This window comes from Mercurialis annua, linkage group LG6 (genome assembly GCF_937616625.2).
Source record: "Mercurialis annua linkage group LG6, ddMerAnnu1.2, whole genome shotgun sequence".
NCBI classification, from domain to species: Eukaryota; Viridiplantae; Streptophyta; class Magnoliopsida; order Malpighiales; family Euphorbiaceae; genus Mercurialis; species Mercurialis annua.
The window spans coordinates 43,337,909-43,358,731 of NC_065575.1; the positions used below are offsets into that span (position 1 = coordinate 43,337,909).

Consider the following 20,823-nt stretch of genomic DNA (forward strand, 5'->3'; position numbering starts at 1 on the left):
AAAAGTGCTTTTAACTGTTTTGAGATAAAAAAAAATAACCTTCATTTTACTCAAAATAAAATAATAATAATAATAGTTTTTGTATATGACATATTTTTCTATTTCACATCAAAATTAAAAATTAGAATAACAAATGTAAAATTTAATTTTAATATTATGAGTAGTTCGATAATACAAAAAAAGACTAAATATAGTTATTTAATTTTATTTTAGAATATTAAAATATTAATTTAAACTAAATAATTTATAACTTAAATAAATGATTTAGAAAAGTTCAAACATAATACCTCGTGTAATTTTTTCACAAGTACAAAAATAGAAACAGAAGAAGGATTAATTATCACCTATGACATCTTACTTTAAAATTTTTATCACTAAACTCCCTAGTTTTAGTGGCGCTCGCTAAATCCTTTTTGTCTCAAAAAATGACTAAAATACCCTTACAACTTATTATTTTTTTGCCTTAGATGTAAATCGACTGATAAAGTCTCAGGTGTTAGTAGTTAAAAAATTTAATACCACCACATTATCAGTGGGGTCTTTTGTGTGTCCAAGATTAAATCTCTTAAGGTGTGAGTATGGAGGCTTGAACCCAAGACCTCCAACTCATGGGAGGCCCAACCACTAACCACACCATCTAATTCCTTACAAATTATCGATTAAACCAAATTTAAAACCATTCACCCATCTCTCTAATTGGTACCCACTCACCGCCACATATCCATGGCAACAGTCATCGCCATCGTCGGAGGAGCAGAGCTGCTCCTTCTCCAGTACGAGAAGGAATAGATCCGTCTAGGGGTGTAAATGAACCGAGTCGTTCGCGAGCAGCTCGGTGTTCGGCTCGATAAGAGCTCGGTTCATGTTCGTTCGTATTCTAAGCGAACTGCGTTCGAACTTGATTTTATGTTCGTTTAGATAAACGAGCCGAACATGAACATAGTGGTGTTCGGCTCGTTTATGTTCGCGAACAACTCGAATAAAAGTTCACGAACAAGCTCGTGAACGAGCTCGATTAAGAGTTCGTAAACAAGTTCGTAAACAAGTTCGCGAACGAGCTCGTATGTAGTTCACGAACAAGCTCGTTTAGAAACTCGATTAGGTGTTCTCGAACTAATTCATATTTAAATTAATTTGTATAATTATGTTTCTAATTTATTCAGCTCATATTCGTGAACGAGTTCGATTAGATTATTTTTAATTTATTCAGCTCATATTCGTGAACGAGGTCGAGTAGATTGTTTTTAATTTATTCAGCTCATATTCGTGTTTGTTCGTTTAAAAGTTCGTGTTCGTTCGTTTATTCGCTAAACGAGCGGGCTCACGAACGAGCTCGTTTAGTACTTATTGATTTCGTTCGCGAGCTTGTTCGTGAACGAGCTCGTTTAGTACTTATCGAGCTCGTTCGTGAGCTTGTTCATGAACTTGTTCGTTTAGCGGCTAAACGAACGAACACGAGCTGAACATGAACCGAACATGAACACTATAAAATTTAAACGAACCGAACATGAACACTCTGTTCAAAGCTCGACTGAACATGAACCGAACATGAACACCTTGTTCGCTAAACGAGCCGAACATGAACACTCTAAAACTCGGCTCGGCTCGGTTCATTTATACCCCTAGATCCGTCTGGATATGTTCTTCATCGTGAAGAACAGACTGCTCCTTTTAGATATGAAAAAAAGCAAAGGCGGTGGAGGTGGTTTTCGCCGGTGGCAAATGGATAGATGCCGGTTAGAGTGTTGGGTGGATGGTTTTGGGTTTGATTGAATTTGGTTGTATTTAATTTATTTTTAGTTAAATAATTATTTTTATAAATATTTTAGTCATTTTTAGGGCAAAGAAGGTTTAGCGAGCGCCCCTATTAAATTTAAGGGGTTTAATGATCGATTTTAAAATTTTGGGGGTTTATTTAGACCCTAAAATGAGGTGCTATGGATGGATTATTATTATAGCTCAGAAGAAGCGTCTAAGAGAAGCTGAGGTAAAAATAAAGATTCACTAACAAGAGATTCTTTTAGCTACCGACCGCGACACTGACACCTCTTATATCTGCTACTAAACGCATACCTATATATACAACTGCTTTGTGTCTGTGCAAACACTGCACAGAGAGAAGCTTAGAGATATAACAATGGCGGCACCTCCGAAGCCGTGGAAGGCTGAGTACGCTAAGTCAGGCCGATCATCATGCAAAATTTGCAAAAATCCTATCAATAAAGAGGGGCTCCGGCTCGGCAAAATGGTCCAAGCTACTCAATTTGACGGATTCATGCCGGTAATTTCTAACTTAAACATTAGCATTTTCAAACCCTAAAATGTCGATTTTTTTTCTTAACATTGTGAAAATTAGCTAGTTTAATAATTTTCTTGTTTGACATTTTTTACTCTCAACTAGATGTGGAACCATGGCAACTGTGTACTAAAGAAAGCCAAACAGATTAAGCTGTAAGAGACTGTTTCATTACTTTCATACATAATTAGTTATCAGATAATAATTTAAATTAATTGTGTTGATTGGCATTTGGTTCAATATGATGGGGTTAGGATGGATGATGTTGAAGGTATAGATTCGTTACGATGGGAAGATCAACAGAAGATTAGGACGTATGTGGAGGGTGGTGGTACTGGTAGTGGTGCTGGCACCACTGATGAAAAGGGTGCCAAGACTATGGAATATGGTATTGAAGTTTCGCAGACATCTCGAGCTGCTTGCAGGCACTGTAAACTAAAGATTATGAAAGGACAGGTGCGTTTTTTGGTTTCTTTGTCGATCTTTACTTATGAAGAAGTTATCTCTCAGTTGCATGTGTTTTCTTGCACTTTTCTTTGAGAAATCAGATTTTTCAGAATAAGCCAATGTTTACTGCAGTTTATTGAAATGATGAAAAAAAATGAGATAAATTGAGGATATTACATATGGTAAATGAATGACTTCTGTGATTTTGTGTGGTTTTCTGATCTCATTGTTTAAATGACTTGGTGCAATTTTTATATGGCGAAGCTCTCAAGTAGTTGCATATTTGGTCGTCCGGAATGCATGTATTTTCCACCATTTATTTTCAGGAGCATTTAACTTCTGTTTCTTTATGAAGTTCCATGTTTGGTTGTCAGGTGCTTCACGGGGCCTCCATATTGTAGTTTAATTTATCTTCGCAATATTTTATTACGGTTTTCTTTTTTGTAATTTGTGTCAGTCGTCTTGGTTGTTTATAGGGAGCTGGATTATTTATGATAGGGGCTAATCTTCATACATTAGAAACGTGTACTGCATATATCCTTGGTCTTCTTATCTACTAATTAATTACATCACTGCTATAGTATTTTAATAGACAAATTGTCAATTAGGTCCGTATATCGTCAAAGCCTGACGAACCACGAGCAAAGGGTCTGGCCTGGCATCACGCCAACTGCTTGATTGACTTGTATCCATCCGTCCAAGTGGATAAGATGCCTGGATGGGAAAGTCTGCCACCTCCTGATCAGGAAGCAGTTCGTGCACTTGTTAAAGTTGTTCCTTCTACTACAAAGATTGGTATGCTGAGGAAATCATCATTCAAATGTTGTATTTACCGTTAATTATTTACTGAATTACATGTAGGCATGTCTAAAATGTTGTTTTTTCTGCTCTGTCCGGCATAGTTGAGGAAAAAGAAGCAGCTTCCAAAGTTGGTGCTAGAAGAAAAAGAGATGTTTCTGGAGATCAGAAATCAAAGATTGCCAAGGTTGAGGGAGATGTCTCAGCTAGCAGGGTAGCTTCTGCTGATGATTTGGACAGCAAACTGGAAGCTCAATCCAAAGAATTATGGTCCTTAAAGGATGACCTGAAAAAGCATGTTACAACTGTAGAGTTGCGACAAATGCTTGAAGCCAATGGTCAAGATACCTCTGGATCAGAACTTGATTTGCGGGACCGCTGGTAATTTCATTTTGAGATATTTTCACATGCATTTTATGGAGTCTCTTTTTCACCATTTTCAAATTGATGTTTTTGTATCAAGTTTTTACATGAACACACTTTGTATATGATTTTTCTGTCTTGCAAGAACTGAAAACTGTTACATCGTCATTTTTCATTTTTTTCTGATCAATTTTAAATTATGGATATATTTGTTTTTTGTTGAATTTGAAGTTGGATTTGGGTAATGATTTCCATTCACCTTGGTAGTACCGTAGTGGAACATATAGTTCATTATGACAAATGAATTGTGTTAAAGGCCAGTTCACTTTTCTTGTTTGTTTTTTGAAAACGCCAGCTGACAACTTGATGTAGCATTAATCTTACGTATCTTTACCCTTCAGCATTAGTGGATTGATGGATGAGTTCTGATGTAAATGCAATGTGATTGTTGAATTACTTCATCAACATTTGATTTGACATATCAATGAATTACAATTGTGTTTGAAATTAACATTATGAGATTTGACATAAACCCCTCATTTGTTTTCTATGCTTTGGATTTTTTACTTTTGCTGCACTTATCCTCTTTAGTGCTGATGGGATGATGTTTGGAGCACTTGGGCTATGCTCGCTTTGTTCCGGTTTTCTTCGTTATTCTGGAGGAACGTATAAGTGTACTGGATTTCTGTCAGAATGGAGCAAATGTTCATTCTCAACTCGTGAACCGGAGCGCCTTAAGGGGAAGTGGAAAGTCCCAGAGGACACTGATAATGAGTATCTGAGCAAGGTATGGAACTTTTTGTTCATTTCATGTGTAAAAATATGTGATATTTACTTATTATGCTGCTGTTTCTGCAGTGGTTTAAGTCTCAGAAGATTAAGAAACCTGTTAGGACATTGCCTTCTCCATCATCTAACAATCCTTCTGGTAGCCAGGCTTCCAATAGCAAGTCGCCATTTTCAGACAGTGAAAGTTTGGGAGATCTGAAAGTTGTTATTTCTGGATTACCTAAGGAGTCTGTGGTATGGTCATAAGTTCCATAACTGAACCAGTTTTTTAAATGCTAATTTGTGGAATTGCACATTTTATTTGGGTAAAATATGCAGGAAGAATGGAAGGGCAAGATTGAAGAAGCAGGTGGACAGGTGCATGCCAAGATAAAGAAAGGTATTTGCTTTATGGGCTTGATTTTGTAGGAAAATTAATTGTTTCTACCATGTCAACTTGAGACATTGTTACTTATTTTGTTAATGAATCAAACTGCAGATACAAATTGCTATATTGCGGGTGGAGTACTAGATCATGAAGATGCTGAGATAAGGAAGGCAAGGTGAAGCTGCTAATTATTTGTGAGTCTCAGATTTCTTGTTTGTTAATGTAAATTTGACTTTGAATGGTCTGGTTTATAGGAGAATGAAATTACCGGTAGTCAAGGAGGATTATCTAGTTGAATGTTTTAAGAAACATAAAAAGCTTCCATTTGGTTTATACAAAGTCGAATCTATTGGTGAAACCTCTAGCATGGTGACTGTGAAAGTGAAAGGGCGAAGTGCAGTGCATAAAGCATCTGGTATGCAAGATACAGGTCATATCCTTGAGGATGGAAAGAGCATCTATAACACAACTTTAAACATGTCTGACTTATCAACTGGTGTCAACAGGTAGGTCTATGTTATTATTCTAGATTTTGAACATATTATTGATTTGGTTTGCATATTTGTCAATTGATGGTTACTGCACAATATCTGAAATCTAACATGGAATCAGAGGTTTGATGTGCTTCGTTTATTTTTCTGAATTGAGACTGTTATTTGAAATAACAGGTTTGTGATGGCAATATGGCACGTTGTAAGGCAGTTTTCAGGGATTCTCCTGTTAAAATAGACAATGTAGTGAATTTTGTGTCGGTATCGCTTCCATGGTAATTAGGACGATCCACATAGCATAGTCTATTAGTTTCTTATTGGCACAATTATTATGAGAAGGTTTTGGCACTTATAATGCTGGAGGTTTTCTTTTTAATGCATGTTTGCGCACATAGGTGAGCTGCTGTGTATGACAATAGGCTTTTAATATTACCTAGTTTTCAACTGTTTTACACTCTATTTTCTCCTTCTAATTTTTATCTTATGGCTATGTAAAGCTGCTATATCCTTCAGATAATTCAAGATGATAAAGGGTCAAATTGTCACGTATTTCGTAAATGGGGGCGTGTGGGTAATGACAAAATTGGAGGAAACAAACTTGACAGGATGTCAAAATCAGAAGCTGTCACTGAATTTAAACGTTTATTCCTTGAGAAGACTGGAAATTCATGGGAAGCATGGGAACAGAAGCAGAACTTTCAGAAGAGACCTGGCAAATTCTTCCCATTGGAAATTGTACTGCTTTTATTTTTCTTGCTCTTTTCATATCTTCTGCCATAAGGGAATCATTTCTCTTGGTATTCACTCATTTTTAAATGTTTGCATTTGCAGGATTATGGAGTTAACAAGCAGCTGACAAAACAACCCAGGAAGAATGTAAATAGCCAACTTGCTCGTCCACTGGTGGAATTGTTGAAAATGCTGTTTAATGTGGAAGCATACAGGTAAAAAAAATTGTTTTCCCCTTTTACTTGTTTCTTGGTATGAATTTATTTTTAAAATATTAGATCTTGTATTTTGCAGAGCTGCGATGATGGAATTTGAGATTAACATGTCAGAAATGCCGCTTGGAAAATTGAGCAAAAGTAATATTCAAAAAGGTAAAACTACACAAATTTTATTTTATGGAGCCAAAGTTGTGTATTTGCTCTGCAATTCATTCATATGTTGCTTTAGTAATAGGAGAATTCGATAAGAATTTCTACTGATCAATTCTAGTTACACTTTTCTAGGTTTTGAGGCATTGACAGAGATACAGAACTTATTAAATAGCAGTTCGCATGATCCTTCCATCAAAGAAACCTTAATCATTGACGCCAGCAACAGATTCTTTACTGTCATTCCTTCTATTCATCCACATGTTATTAGAGATGAATATGATTTTAAGTCAAAGGTAAAATGTAATTGCAATAGCATGTTTTAGCCTAAGGTGTCTCATTTGTCTCAATTACCTAAAGAATACAAGCATATATTGGATAAGGTTCCTTTTTCCTTCTCTTTTTCAACTTACCAACTCTGTGGAGGAGGTCTGCTGATTGGCGTAATTTTTATTCTTTTAGTAATAGATAAATCGGTACCATATGTTCAGTTCAGGTGAAGACTCCTTTTACAAGTACCATGATAAACATTAAATCTTATATCCTAAGAAATTTACTTATCTCGTGAATCTTTTGTCTTGTTTTAAACAGTACTTGGAAGCTGTTGTTTCAAGCTGTGATTGAGCTTCACCATTTAGACAAATCTACAAAAAATGATGTTAAGCAGTAATATCACTAGTTACTTGCAACATGGGTAATAACACAGTTCTCGGTCTTTGCTCAAACTGCAGGTGAAAATGTTAGAAGCTCTCCAAGATATTGAGATAGCTTCCAGATTAGTAGGTTTTGATGCTGATAATGATGACTCGCTTGATGATAAGTATAGGAAGCTTAATTGTGATGTAACTCCACTCTCTCATGATAGTGACGACTACCGGTTGATTGAGAAATATCTCCATAATACTCATGCTCCCACTCATACTGTGGGTTGACTTTTACTGAATCGTCTTTCCTGCGATCTGTATCTCTTAAAATTCCTCCTCACCTTTCTGACAATATTATTGGTTTTTGATGACACTTGCAGGACTGGAGTCTTGAACTGGAAGAAGTCTTTTCACTAGAAAGGGAGGGAGAATTAAATAAGTTTGATCCCTACAGAAGAAAGCTTAAGAATAGAATGCTCCTCTGGCATGGTAAGTTTACTTCATGATCTATAAGAACCTTGCAAAGTATTTTAATAAATGGCTAGAATGTGAAATGAAACAAAAATCTTTCTGACTACTTTTCAGGTTCTCGATTGACTAACTATGTCGGAATACTTAACCAAGGACTGAGAATAGCTCCTCCTGAAGCTCCAGCAACTGGATATATGGTTCTTTCTCACCTATTTGTGAGGCTTTGTCATGTGATCTTCTATGGGTCTAATGTTTGAATACCTATATTTGCAGTTTGGCAAAGGAGTTTATTTTGCTGATTTAGTCAGTAAGAGTGCTCAGTATTGCTTTACTGATAAGAAAACCCCTGTGGGATTAATGCTTCTAAGTGAAGTTGCCTTAGGGGAGGTATATGAGCTGAAGAATGCCACGGTGAGTTAAAATTATCACAAATGCATGTTTTTAGTGCAGGGGTGTGAATTGTAGACCTTGGGTTTGATTAGTTATTTTCAGTTTGCTCATATCTTGTCTATGTATTTTGTATCGGATTCACATGCTTTCTCACTAAGCATTTTGTGAATCTCAATAATTGCATATGAGAAGAACTTGCATATTCAATTTCTGTTGTGCCTTTGAAAAATTTCCATCTCAACTAAAACTATATTGAAATTTTTTATTCAAATGTTAACAGTATATGGACAAACCTCCTGAAGGAAAGCATTCGACAAAAGGGCTTGGCAAGAAAGTACCTCAGGAGTCGGAGTTTGTGAAATGGAGGGATGAAGTTACTGTTCCTTGCGGTAAACCAGTGGCATCTAAAGTCAGAGCCTCTGAGCTCATGTATAACGAGTACATCGTCTATAACACGGCTCAAGTAAGTTATCTCATATTTGTTCATGTTATTCTATAATGTTGAATTCATTATCACATCTGATCCCTACACTAGCAATTTACATGATAGTAATCTCATGTCTATAAGTTTTTGAATGAATGCATAATGGAAATACACCCTTGGTACTCCATCTCTAGTTAGAAAATATACGTCTTTTGATTTTGCGGAGTTGGTTCTATTGGGCAGGTTAAGATGCAGTTCTTGGTGAAGGTGAGGTTTCATCATAAGAAGTGATAGGGCACATGTAGTTGTTCCTTATTTTGAAATCCAGCTTGCGTAGTTCGCAAGTGTTGCAACTTCTTGACAAGGTCTCATTTTTGGGGTTTGCTAGAGATCTATCAACTCGTTTTTGTTTATATGTACAACAGTACAAGGTAAGGGGCAAACTTCTAAATGCTTAAATGTATCCTTCTCGTCTCTGCTTGATTTTTTAGTTTTTGTTATTTCCCTTTTTCGAAGTCTATAGCGTGGAACTAGGATAGTAAATGAACCAAGCGGAGCGGAGCTTTGAGGTGTTCATGTTCAAAATTGTTATGTAAATGAGCTGTTCATGTTCAGCTTTAGCTCAGATCGAGCTTTGAATGCTGAGTTTGAGCTCGGTTCATTTAAACTTTATAATATCCATGTTCAGTTCGGACTTAATTCGTCTTCATTCGTTCTGATATTAAACGAGCCGAGCTCGAGCTCGTTCATCTAGGTGTTAAACGAACACGAACCAAGTTCGTTTAGCATCTAAATGAACCAACACGAACCAAACTCGATTAATTAACTAAAAGTTACACAGTTTTAATCAGAACTACATTGTTTTACATACATACTTTACGAATAAGCCAATTCATGAGCTTGTAATCGAGCTCATAATCAAATAAGCTCACGGGCTTATATATGAGTCATTCGTGACTATAAACGAACCAAACACTACCAAGTTCAAGCTTGGCTTGTTTATTTAAATGAACAAAAATTAGAGCTAGAGCTCGTTCACTTAGACTAACAAAGTGAACATAAAATTAGGCTGGTTCATTAACAAGCTCGAGCCGAGCTGTTATTGAGCCGAGCACGAAGCTGCTTGTAAATGCTCGATTGATTATTTGAAAATTATTTCACGAGTTCCAACCTAGAAACAAATAAAAGTTGCATGCAAACTTACACGCTATAAACGCAGAAATGTTTTGTTATGCATTTTTATTTTTATTTTGATAAATTGTTTTATTATGCACTTATGATCACCTTTGCGATCAAGGTACCTAAAATGGGAACTTGGAGCCTTTGGACTGAATCCGAATTTCCATAAAGGCAAAATTCACATGTTTGTTTATGAGTCTTTCTTCTTATTGTTTTCAGGATATTATGTCTGCTTATTTTATTAAGATGTGTTTGTATGCACAATTAATAATCTTATACTTTAGTTCTACAAAAAATATAAGTTGAGAAATTACTCGACTAATTAGAGGGAGGTACTAATATGACCAATCCTTCATAAAAATAAATACAGACAAACAAATCTTTCATATAAAAAGGACAACAAAACCTTCGTAAAAAAAGACAATCGTTATAGTAAGAATATCAAAAAAAAAACTAATATAACCTATAAACGATTTTATCTTCAGTCCTGAAATGTCTTAATCTATCTCTGATTATTGATTGTATTTATATTGAAATTGATGCGTCTTGTCGATAGATTTACCAACAAAAATGAAAAATGAAAAAGAGTCGGTTATTTATTTATTCTAAAGCAATAAAATGGCTATCGCCAACGGCAAAATAAACCATTGACAGCGGCCGTAGCTAAAAACAAAAAAAACTCTTGGCGGCTAGGGTTTGCTATTTGAGAGAGAAAACTAATCTTTTCTATTTGTTTATTTTTGTTCCGACTTCCAATTTAAACTTTGATAAATGGATTCGTTTCGAGAAAATTTAAATAAACTCAAATTATTACCTAGTACTACCAACTTTATATTAATAGTACAATACACGAGGTGTAACCGATTACATTTTCAATCAATAATGACAACTTAATCTAAATCAAAAAAATCATCAAGAAATTTTAAATTACTCCACACCTCACATTACAAATGGAAAATTTATAATCTCACATGATAAACTAGATTTATCCGAGAACGTTTTTAGTTTCGGAAGCCGGAAGGGGCGGGAGTTAAAATGAGAAAGCATGCACGTGTGCCATGTGAGAAGATGATGAGTGGAAATAAATGAGGATATTGTCATGGTTAATTAAAATCTGAAAACTGGTGTTAAGTACCACTGGCCTGAGTTGGGAATGGCAAGGAAGATGTGAAGCTGACGCAACAAGGGAGTGCTTAAGAATCTTGTTTTGGAAACGGCCATTTCTCTGTGTTAAAGCTGACGAATTCTTTCATCTTCTTTACGTCTCTTTTTTTGCAAAAATACTACAATTTGCTCAATACATACTTATAGTCAAACATGAATCACGCTTTTGATGTGGGTTTATGAGCGGATCTACATATAGTTATTTATTTTCAAAAATTCAAATTTTTAAACAACTTCATTAGCTTAAATTTTAATAGTATAATTGTGTACATCATAATTATTTTTCTATTTATATTAAAATATAATGAAAAACTAATATCATTTCATATTTTATTCATTTTATAGCAAAACTGTGAACTTTCTATGGATTATTGTTTTATATTTTATTCATTTTAAGATTATCATTTTATAAATTACTCCGTCCTAAACAAACATTTTGTGTTTAAGTAATCTATTAACTATTTAACTTGTACATTGAAATTACAAAAAAACGCCGCCATTTTATGTCAATCAAAATGACAAAATTACATTTAAAAAAGGATCATAAATGTGCAAAATAAATATCTAAAGGACAATTTAAATATAAAATATTCACTAAGGACCAAGTAAAATAAAATTAGTAATAAAAGGGGTTTAGGATGGATTTAGCCTACAAAATATATATACTTGTCTGTTGTGAGCAATGTTTTTAAAACCGGACCGGAACGGGAACCGGCTTCGTCGGGGGTTCACGGTTCAACCGGTTCAACCGGGTTGGATCGGATTTTTTAATTTTAATAAATATAAATTTTTTAAATTAAAAATGTATAATATTATAAAAAAATATGATAAAATAGTTATGTAATACCATTTTTTAGAGTTTTTTTTATAAAAAAGTAAAATATAATTATAAATAATTAATATTTAAGAGTATATAAAATAATTATTATATATGAGAAATAAAAATTAATTTTAGTAAAATTTATTGTGTGAAATATAATAATAAAAATTAATATTTAAAAATATGTTGAATAATTAATTTGTGTTAGAGAGAAAAAATGAGTGTTGTATATGAAAGAGAAAATGTGAGTTATTATGAAAGAGAAAAAAGTATGAAAAAGAGAGAATAAAGTATGTATGAGAGAGAAAAAATAAAATAAAGTGTGTATAAAGTAAAATATGTATAAGAAAGAGAAAAATAAACACATGAGATGTGGACATGTGTAAAATGGGACCACAAAAATATTCTTTGACAAAAAAGAGACTTTTTGGTCTAATTTTTCTGAAAACCGGGTTTGGCCGGTTTTGGTCAAAAACCGGATTTTCCCGGTTCAATCCGGTTTTTGACCGGTTTTTTGAAAAAGTTGACTTTTATATCTAACCGGACCGGACAAAGGTCCGGTTCCCGGTTAACCCGGTCGGACCGGCCGGTCCGGTCCGGTTTTAAAAACATTGGTTGTGAGAAATGAGGACATCACAAACTTCACCAATTTTGTTGGCAAGATACTTTTGGCATGGAAGCATAGTTCCATAATCATCAATTTTCCCCATTCTTCCTATTTACAAAAGTTGAACAGAAAGTCATCTTCTTTGCCTTATTGTAGACAATTGGAAAATTGGTCATAATGATTTGAGAATAAAAAGACAGTCCCTCTATCACATTAATATTGAATTATTATATTCAAATATATACATAATATATATGAATAATTATTCTATGCAATAAATTGTCATGTAAAATACAAATGTGTTGAGTTTTATATTTTAATTTATACAATTAATGAATGTTTTAACATGATCCGCATATTTATATATGTGAGAGATATATTGTACATTTACGTGGCACATACATTGTATTGAATAATTTTTCTATATATAAGTATCCTTGTTAAAAAAAGCTCTAAGAATTTCATAATCATTAAGTTGAATTTTTTTAATTTGATTAAATATCATGTCATTCAATTTACTTCATTAATATTTTAGTAAACAATTAGTGGCGGAATCAGATTTTTTTAAAACTGTAGCTAAATTCATCTAATCATCTAGTTCATTGTTATATCCTCCCGACATCCCGAGCTTAATCTTTTTTAACTCCAGAATTCACTATAAAAAAAATTCTGAATTTTTTTGACAATTTCTGACAGTAATGGTAAAAAATGTCTGTTTCTCTGTATACAATTAGTGTCGCTAACAAAACAATTAGTACATTTTAATTTTTAGTTTTTTTATCAGAATAGTTAAAAAGAAAAAGTGGAACTAAAGAAAAACATATCTCTTTTGTCTTAAAATATAGACTGAGTAATTATTACAATTAAACTATTGCATACACAAAGAATTCGCACGAACTATATATTAGTAATATAAAATTTATGATTGATCAACGGACTAATATATAAATCTATATTATGCTATTCAACAAATAATAAAATAGTATAATCCATCCATAATCAAAACTCACAAAACAACAAACAACAGCAGTTCCCAGGTGCGGCGTTCGGCGGAGAAAATATAAATATATACTATAAAATAATCAAAAAACTTCAACTAAAACCCTCTCAGGAATTAAAAATCAAATCTGAAAGCAATTAAGTTTCCAATATTCAAAAGCAAAAAGAAAAAGAAGACTAAGACTAAACTAAACCCATTAAAAAAATAGTTACAACAAATTAAATTATTATATATACATAAGCTTGGTCTTTGTATACCATTAAAAAATACAAAAAACCATTAGTAAATGTTTCCTTAGAACACTACAACAAAACCTTCCATGTCTCCCATTCACTTATAATAACCTCTCCTCATTTTCTTGATTTGCACTATTTCCCACTTTCCTCGTGCGCGTTAATTATCGATCAAATTTTCGAGATCCTTTTTTTTTTTCCTTTGAACTAAATTTGTTTTCTTGATTTGGCTATGGCGTCGTCAGGGAGTAGTACGACCGGCTCTCCATGCGGGGCATGCAAGTTCTTGCGTCGAAAATGCGCGTCGGATTGTATTTTCGCCCCTTATTTTTGCTCGGAACAAGGGGCCGCGAGGTTTGCCGCGATTCATAAGGTGTTCGGTGCGAGTAATGTGTCGAAGCTGTTATTACATGTACCGGTTGCTGATCGTTGTGAGGCTGTTGTTACTATTGCTTATGAAGCTCAAGCTAGGATTAGAGACCCTGTTTATGGCTGCGTTGCTCATATCTTTGCCTTGCAACAACAGGTTACTTATTTTCTCTTTCTTAATTATCCTCGTATTTCATTTTTATAATCGAATTTTAATTCATTTCATTTTTATTGTTAAATTGTAATTTCATTTCAACGATTGGTTTTCCGTCTAAAATGATTGCCATGTAAAAACCAGTTTTTCACTGATTTTGGCATGAAAACTTGTCACGTGTACATAATTTCAATTGAGTAAAAAGTTTCATTCCGAATTATGCATATGTGGCAAACTTTTAAGTAAAAGAATTTGAAATTAGCTGCTACTTATGCACTTTTAATTGGAATGTCTCTCGTTGAAATAAAATTTAAATTTATTAATTAAAATAGAATCAATCAAAATTTGATTATCAAAATCAAATAAGACGATAGTTTGGATACATCGCGAAAGAGTTACCCGGATAATCTATGTTTTACTTATACCGTTTTACATTTTAACATTTTATATTTCTTTTTATAAATATTATTTAAAATTTATATTTATACTTTATACTTTATTATGTGAAGATGCTATTCCGTTATTTTTTATTTCAGCTATATTTCCGTGCAACTATAAATCACTTTCTTAGTTTCTTCTATTAAGTCCTTAATTCAACAATTTTCTTTTTATATAATTAAACCCTTTAAACATCATCTTGAAATTATTACGATAGTAATATGTCTGTGTTCATTAGTTTCTCAAGTAAAATTTACACAGTATTTTTGCCAAAAATTTCATAGGTGGTATGATAGCAAGTTCCATTGATGCAAGTGATCTTACATTCCGAAGAACGACTCGACTCGACTCGAGTATATATTAATATTTATATGCTCATTTCTAATTCGAGTTTAATAATCAGTACAATAACTTTTGTGCAAATTAAAATATGGTTAGGTGGCATGTTTGCAAGCTCAATTGATGCAAGTGAAGGCTCAAGTAGCACAAAACATGGAGAATCAATGGCAGGGAAATGTTAATGGAATGACGTCAGCATTTGTTGGTAATAGTTATAATAATCCAATGTGTTCACAGGGCTCAATTGAAGGAATAATTAGAATGCAAGACATTCAAAGAAGCAGAGAAGAATATGGGTACCAATTTAGTACTAATTCCAAGATTAGAACATTCGATTGTACTGAGTTGGGTGAGCTTGAAGAGATTGCTCTTCGGATGATGAGAAATTAATTATTTAATGTTTTGTTTTCATTTTTTTTTAATTTTGCTCAGAAACATGGATCTTGTACATATTGAGAGATCATAAGAAAATATATTTCATGTTGTGTCGCGTCATTTGTAATTTAATAAGATATGTGAATTTCCAATAATTAGGTTTAATAGTAAATTAAATCAAAACATTTTCGAATGTTGTAATTTTAACTAAAACTTTTAATTTTTGTAATAATGTTTTAATTTCAACATTTTATTATAATAGTAATAATCTATTGTACTAAATTTAACCAGTCAAGGTGACAATGGCACGATTGATTTTTACGTAAAATGACTGTTATATCCACAAACATTGTATCACGCATATGATACGATGAATGAATACGTCGGATGATTATTTATTTAGAAGGTTTCATTAGTTAAGTCGTCGCGATGATGATGAGCCTAATACAGGCAATTTTCTCGTCTTCTTTTGTCATAAAGAGTACAGTAAAGCAACAACTTGGCAAAGTTAATTCTTTCTGTCTGCCTTTCTTATATTAATACAATGTACTTTCTTCTCTATTATCCATAATATAAATTCTGAATTTGTGCATATATGTGTTTGTGCTTGTCAATTTGTCTAGTGAAAATAAAAGATATTTTACAACACTTGGAGACCGTCAATGGTAAAATTAAGGGGCGAAATAAGTGGTGGATTTATCGTCAATATTCGACTGTTTATGATTATATTTTTTTGGTGATGTGAAAGTTATAAGAAAATAACCTAGACACAATAGTTTACGTGATTCGATATTCTAGTAAAAAGAGAGTGTTGTGTATCAAATATTTATGATATCCTTTATAATATACTTTTCATCTAATTTCATATCGATTTGGATCCTTTGAATCGATTCCACAAGAATACTCAACCTTCTAATTAATTTGGTTTGATAGTTTGCTCATAAGGTTGTCGAACCGTTTAAAAAGTCCAATTTTTTGGCAAAAGCTCGCACCATGGTTGAGCCAGCCATAGAGCTGACTTAAGTGCTTCTTCCTCAGTTTTCATAAGGTTCATGAACCGGTCGATGTAAAAAGTGAATCGGTCATGAGGCCAGATGAAACATCTAACACAATTCTATTGTCATTATTATTTCAGTCGTGTTTATTTTTTAATAATAAATTATTGTTCTCACTTCTTTGTTTCTCCTTTTATTTATAAACTAGTCGTAAGCCCCGCGCATTTGCGCGGAATCAAATTTCTATATAATTTAAAGTATGATAAAATTTTAAAAATATAAATAATTTCAAAAAATTAAAGCGTTGTAATTTGTAAGCTACTAAAATAATAATATTAAAATGCATTCAAATAACCTTAGTAATTAATTTTTAAAATTAAAATATATTTCAATAACATTTTAATTTTTAAATTATATCTAATTTGAAAGTTTTTAAATTTTATTTTTATACCCAAACCTTTCATTTTTTTATCAATTGTTACCAGGCGTTTATATAAACTTTTTGTAAAAGTTAGACAATTTTCTCATATTTGGTCGTAATTGATAAAATATGTATATGTTTGAATTTGAAAATGAAACTCAAAGTTTTGGTTACAATTGCAAAAAAAAAATGCTTTTATATTAGACATAATTTTGTAAAAATTAAAAATTTTGGTTGTAATTAATATAAGATGTAAATATTTAGATTTAAAAAATAATAGGCTTTAATAAAATTCTTAAATGAGCTGTTATATTAAAAAACCGACATAATAGATATTAACACCTTTTAAAGCTTATTTTCAAATTAAAATATCAATTGATATAAAGTTTTGTATTTATTTTACTGATTCCATAGTCTATTTTTTTTTTTTTTTAGAATGAGGTAGGATTTTATTGCAGAAAAATATCAGCCATTACAATGTCTTGCAACTCATTTGTAACAACACTATCCGAAATAGTATCTATTCTATTTTGCAAACCCCATTTAGCTAAAGAATGAGCTAATCGATTACCTTCTCGTCTAACATGAGAGAATGTGATTTCATCTATCTTGTTTCCTAGAGCCACAATGTCTTCTGCAATCAACTGACGATGATCTATCGCGCTTTCCTCTACCTTGTTTCCTAAAGCCACATAGTCTATTTATTAGATTTGTAAGGTTATATATACTAACTGCTTTCACTAAATTAGTTAGTAAGGTTATATATACTAAAATTTATCTTTACATAACTAAAAATTGTCCCATTTGTAGGGTTATACATACAAAACAACCATATAATATTTCATTACAAATCATCCATATTAAATAAATCGAAAGATCGTCAAAAAAAATTATATAATATTTATTTTTTAAATGAAGAAAATATATCAAATAAATAATACTTTGTTAAGGTTAAATATTTGTCAACAAACTTACCAGTTTATCAATGAGAAAAAAATGGCAAGCCAAGAAGAAATCTATTTACTCAAAAATATCAGTTTGGTTATAGTCGGATATAAATGAATAATGTGTATAATAAAATAATAATACCTCGTACATTTCAAGCCTGGAATGGATCAAATTCTCAAAGAGAAAGCTGCCTATATCCCTGCAAATGAAAATATAATTGCGCATTAAAGCATACTCATATGACAATTGTTGAACATACAAACAATTCATATGGCAATTGTTTTTAAATAAAAAAATCACACATATATAATGCACAAACTAAAGTTGTATCATTGCAGAATAAATAGAAGTTCTCATCGTGACTTTTATGAATAATTGATGTCATATACAATTTATAATAAAAAAGTTTGATTGATAAACAATGACTAAGTAGTTTATTAGAAAACAAATACTGCAAAACGTGGTAATCTTAAATTGAGGAGGATAAAATTTATAGAAGTATTAGCCTTAAAGATAAATATTATATTAATTATCATTAAAAATAATAAAATAAAATTAAGTTGTTTAAAAAGGATGGGAACTAACATAATTGCTCTATTTGGTGAGAATGAATGAGAGGGCTCCGTTGGTCCTCTCAATTATATAAGTACTAGTCGTACACCCGCACATTTGCGCGGAATGGATATAAATAAATATTATTGAAAATATTTTAATACTAAAAATGTCAAAATAAATTCGTAATCTGCAAACTAATAAAATTAAATAAAATGAAAATTTATTATAATAATTAACTATTTTAAAATATTAAATATTTATAATGTTTTTTTATATTTTATAAAATTCAGCCTTATTTTCTGTCTTTATATCTATAATGATTTTTGTTATTTTGTCATGATTTTTTTTCCTTCTTCCTCTTTAATTTTTTTGTATTTTACTTTTTATATAGATATTCTGGAATATATAAAGTTTTAAACTATTTTTCATGCGAAAGAAAAATTGGTAAGTTTCAATAATAAATATATGATATTTCTTGTTTTGCTCATTTATATTTTAATATGATATTATATTGACTTTTTAAAATACTGTGTATGAATTTTTAGAGGAATGTGATATTCAAAGTCTTTATATAATTTGAAGTTTGGATCAACTGATTAGATAATAATTTATTTGCAATTAGTAATGTCTTATTAAAATTGTATTTACATTAATTAAAAATTAGAAAAATATATTTATTGTCCCATTTACGAAATTTCAATGTTATTTTTATATTATCCCACTATAAGTCTCACTTAATTTTTTTAGTACTTTTTAAAACTTATTTTTTTACCTTTCTTAGACTTAACAGTTGAATACAATTAAAATAATTAATAACTAAACATAATTTCAAAGCAATTGTTAAGGAGTAAAAAATTAAAAATAAATTTATATCACCGTATGTCAAAAGCTACTAAAAAGTGTATTATTAGCAAATGTTTGATAGATTTTAACATAAAAATAAGGCTTAATTGCTCCAAATCAACTTTCGCGTGTTTTTGGTATTTGACACGAACTTTTACTTTTGGCATATAAATACACGAACTATCAATTTTTTGCATATATAACGCGGGCACCGTTTTCGACATAAAACGGTACCATTTTTGACCTAAACGGCAACGTTTTATACCTAAAACGTTTTATACCTAAAACGACATTGTTTTTCACCTAAAACGGAAATTTGGTCATATATGCAAAATATTGAAAGTTCGTGTATTTATATGTCAAAATTAAACGTTTGTGTCAAATACCAAAAACACGCGAAAGTTGGTGATTTTTTTTATGCATTTAAGCCTAAAAATAAGGTTCTATTTTTATATAGAGTACTTACCGTGAGTTTTATTTTTATAAACTATTTATTTAATGAGTTCTAACTTTTTATTAACTATTAGTTTTATTTTTATTGAATTCTAATTTATGTAAATTTTTTAATCTCAACAAATTATTTATTTTATTTTACTTTAAAGGGTAATACGAATTGTATATATATATGTATATTGAATTTATAATATTGATTGGAATAGAATATTTGATGGAGCAGTAGGTCATGGAGATTTGGAATGTCATAGACATAGCAATGTTCTTATAAACTCATCAAAACAAAAGAATATAAACTTAGTTTAAATAATGCTTTTCATGTAAGTGTTATTACGAACAACTGTAAAAGCTAATAAACGATTAATATTTAACTTAGTTGGACATTCTCAATATTTTAGTTTATGTAGAATTGTTATTCTATATGGATAATGGATAGTAGTTTAAACAAAATAAATGATGGAATATTAAAAGAGGTAGTTTAAAAAAAGAAGGAACTCATAAGATTGTTCTATTTGGCGAGAATTAATGAGAAAATTCTATTTGGTGAGAATTGATGGAGTATTAAAAGAGGTAGTTTAAAAAAGGAGGGAACTCATAAGATTGCTCTATTTGGTGAAAATTAATGAGAAAATTCTATTTTGTGAGAATCAATGAGAGAGCTACGTTGGTCCTCTCAATTATATAAGTATATAGATATAGATATACTAGCATACGGTAGGAATAATATATTGTTTGAGAATTTCTTATCATATATGCTTGTGTATGAAGTTAAGTGACAACAGATATATATAGAGACAAATTTGAACACTCAATTGTCTTTTGCCCAAAAACAAATTTCCAAGCCAACCATACAATATTATGTGGATTAATGAAGTTCCTATATATTTATAGGAACCATAAGAAGTTAATTTGGAAATAACCATACTTGATAAGAGCTACTCATATACTATAGTTAAAACATAATTTACTTCAAATTAACTACAAAACGACATCGCACAAACTTCTCTTCTTTTGACACACCAAAATCTAAATCAAAAATGGGGATTAGGGAAAAAGATGATTGAAATTAAGGGAAAACACACACATACTTGTTGAGATTAGTACCATATATAGGGACCCACTTGCCTCAAATATGAGGCTCTAATCAAGTAGGTTTACCTAACAAATATAGGCTGTGTTTTAACTTTTAATTCTTATGATTAATTATATTGCCATTGTCTTCATAAAAATAGACAATATGTCCCCTTTTTTGAATGCACCAGGCTACATTATGAGTCTATAGCCTTCACAACTTTTATAATTTAAAATACAATCTATTACTAATTTTTTGTATTTCAAAATATTGAATACGTT

General features: G+C 31.4%; 2 protein-coding genes across 2 annotated transcripts; both read left to right on the forward strand.

Annotated features, from left to right (window-relative positions):
• Window positions 1-1,815: 1,815 nt before the first annotated feature.
• Window positions 1,816-9,067, forward strand: LOC126687363 (poly [ADP-ribose] polymerase 1). The gene is made up of 20 exons (XM_050381910.2): window positions 1,816-2,281; window positions 2,402-2,451; window positions 2,551-2,752; window positions 3,352-3,538; window positions 3,646-3,922; window positions 4,496-4,691; window positions 4,763-4,927; window positions 5,012-5,072; window positions 5,172-5,235; window positions 5,315-5,566; window positions 6,049-6,286; window positions 6,383-6,495; window positions 6,575-6,651; window positions 6,784-6,944; window positions 7,380-7,571; window positions 7,673-7,781; window positions 7,878-7,960; window positions 8,037-8,174; window positions 8,434-8,616; window positions 8,821-9,067. Exons 1-20 carry the CDS (start codon window positions 2,138-2,140, stop codon window positions 8,866-8,868), a joined length of 2,940 nt encoding a protein of 979 aa, XP_050237867.1. The 5' UTR covers window positions 1,816-2,137; the 3' UTR covers window positions 8,869-9,067.
• A 4,571-nt stretch (window positions 9,068-13,638) lies between these two features.
• LOC126688284 (LOB domain-containing protein 16-like) lies at window positions 13,639-15,410 on the forward strand. Its single transcript, XM_050382922.2, has 2 exons — window positions 13,639-14,106; window positions 14,980-15,410. The coding sequence occupies exons 1-2, from the start codon at window positions 13,813-13,815 to the stop codon at window positions 15,268-15,270; spliced, it is 585 nt and encodes a 194-aa protein (XP_050238879.1). The 5' UTR covers window positions 13,639-13,812; the 3' UTR covers window positions 15,271-15,410.
• Window positions 15,411-20,823: the final 5,413 nt, after the last annotated feature.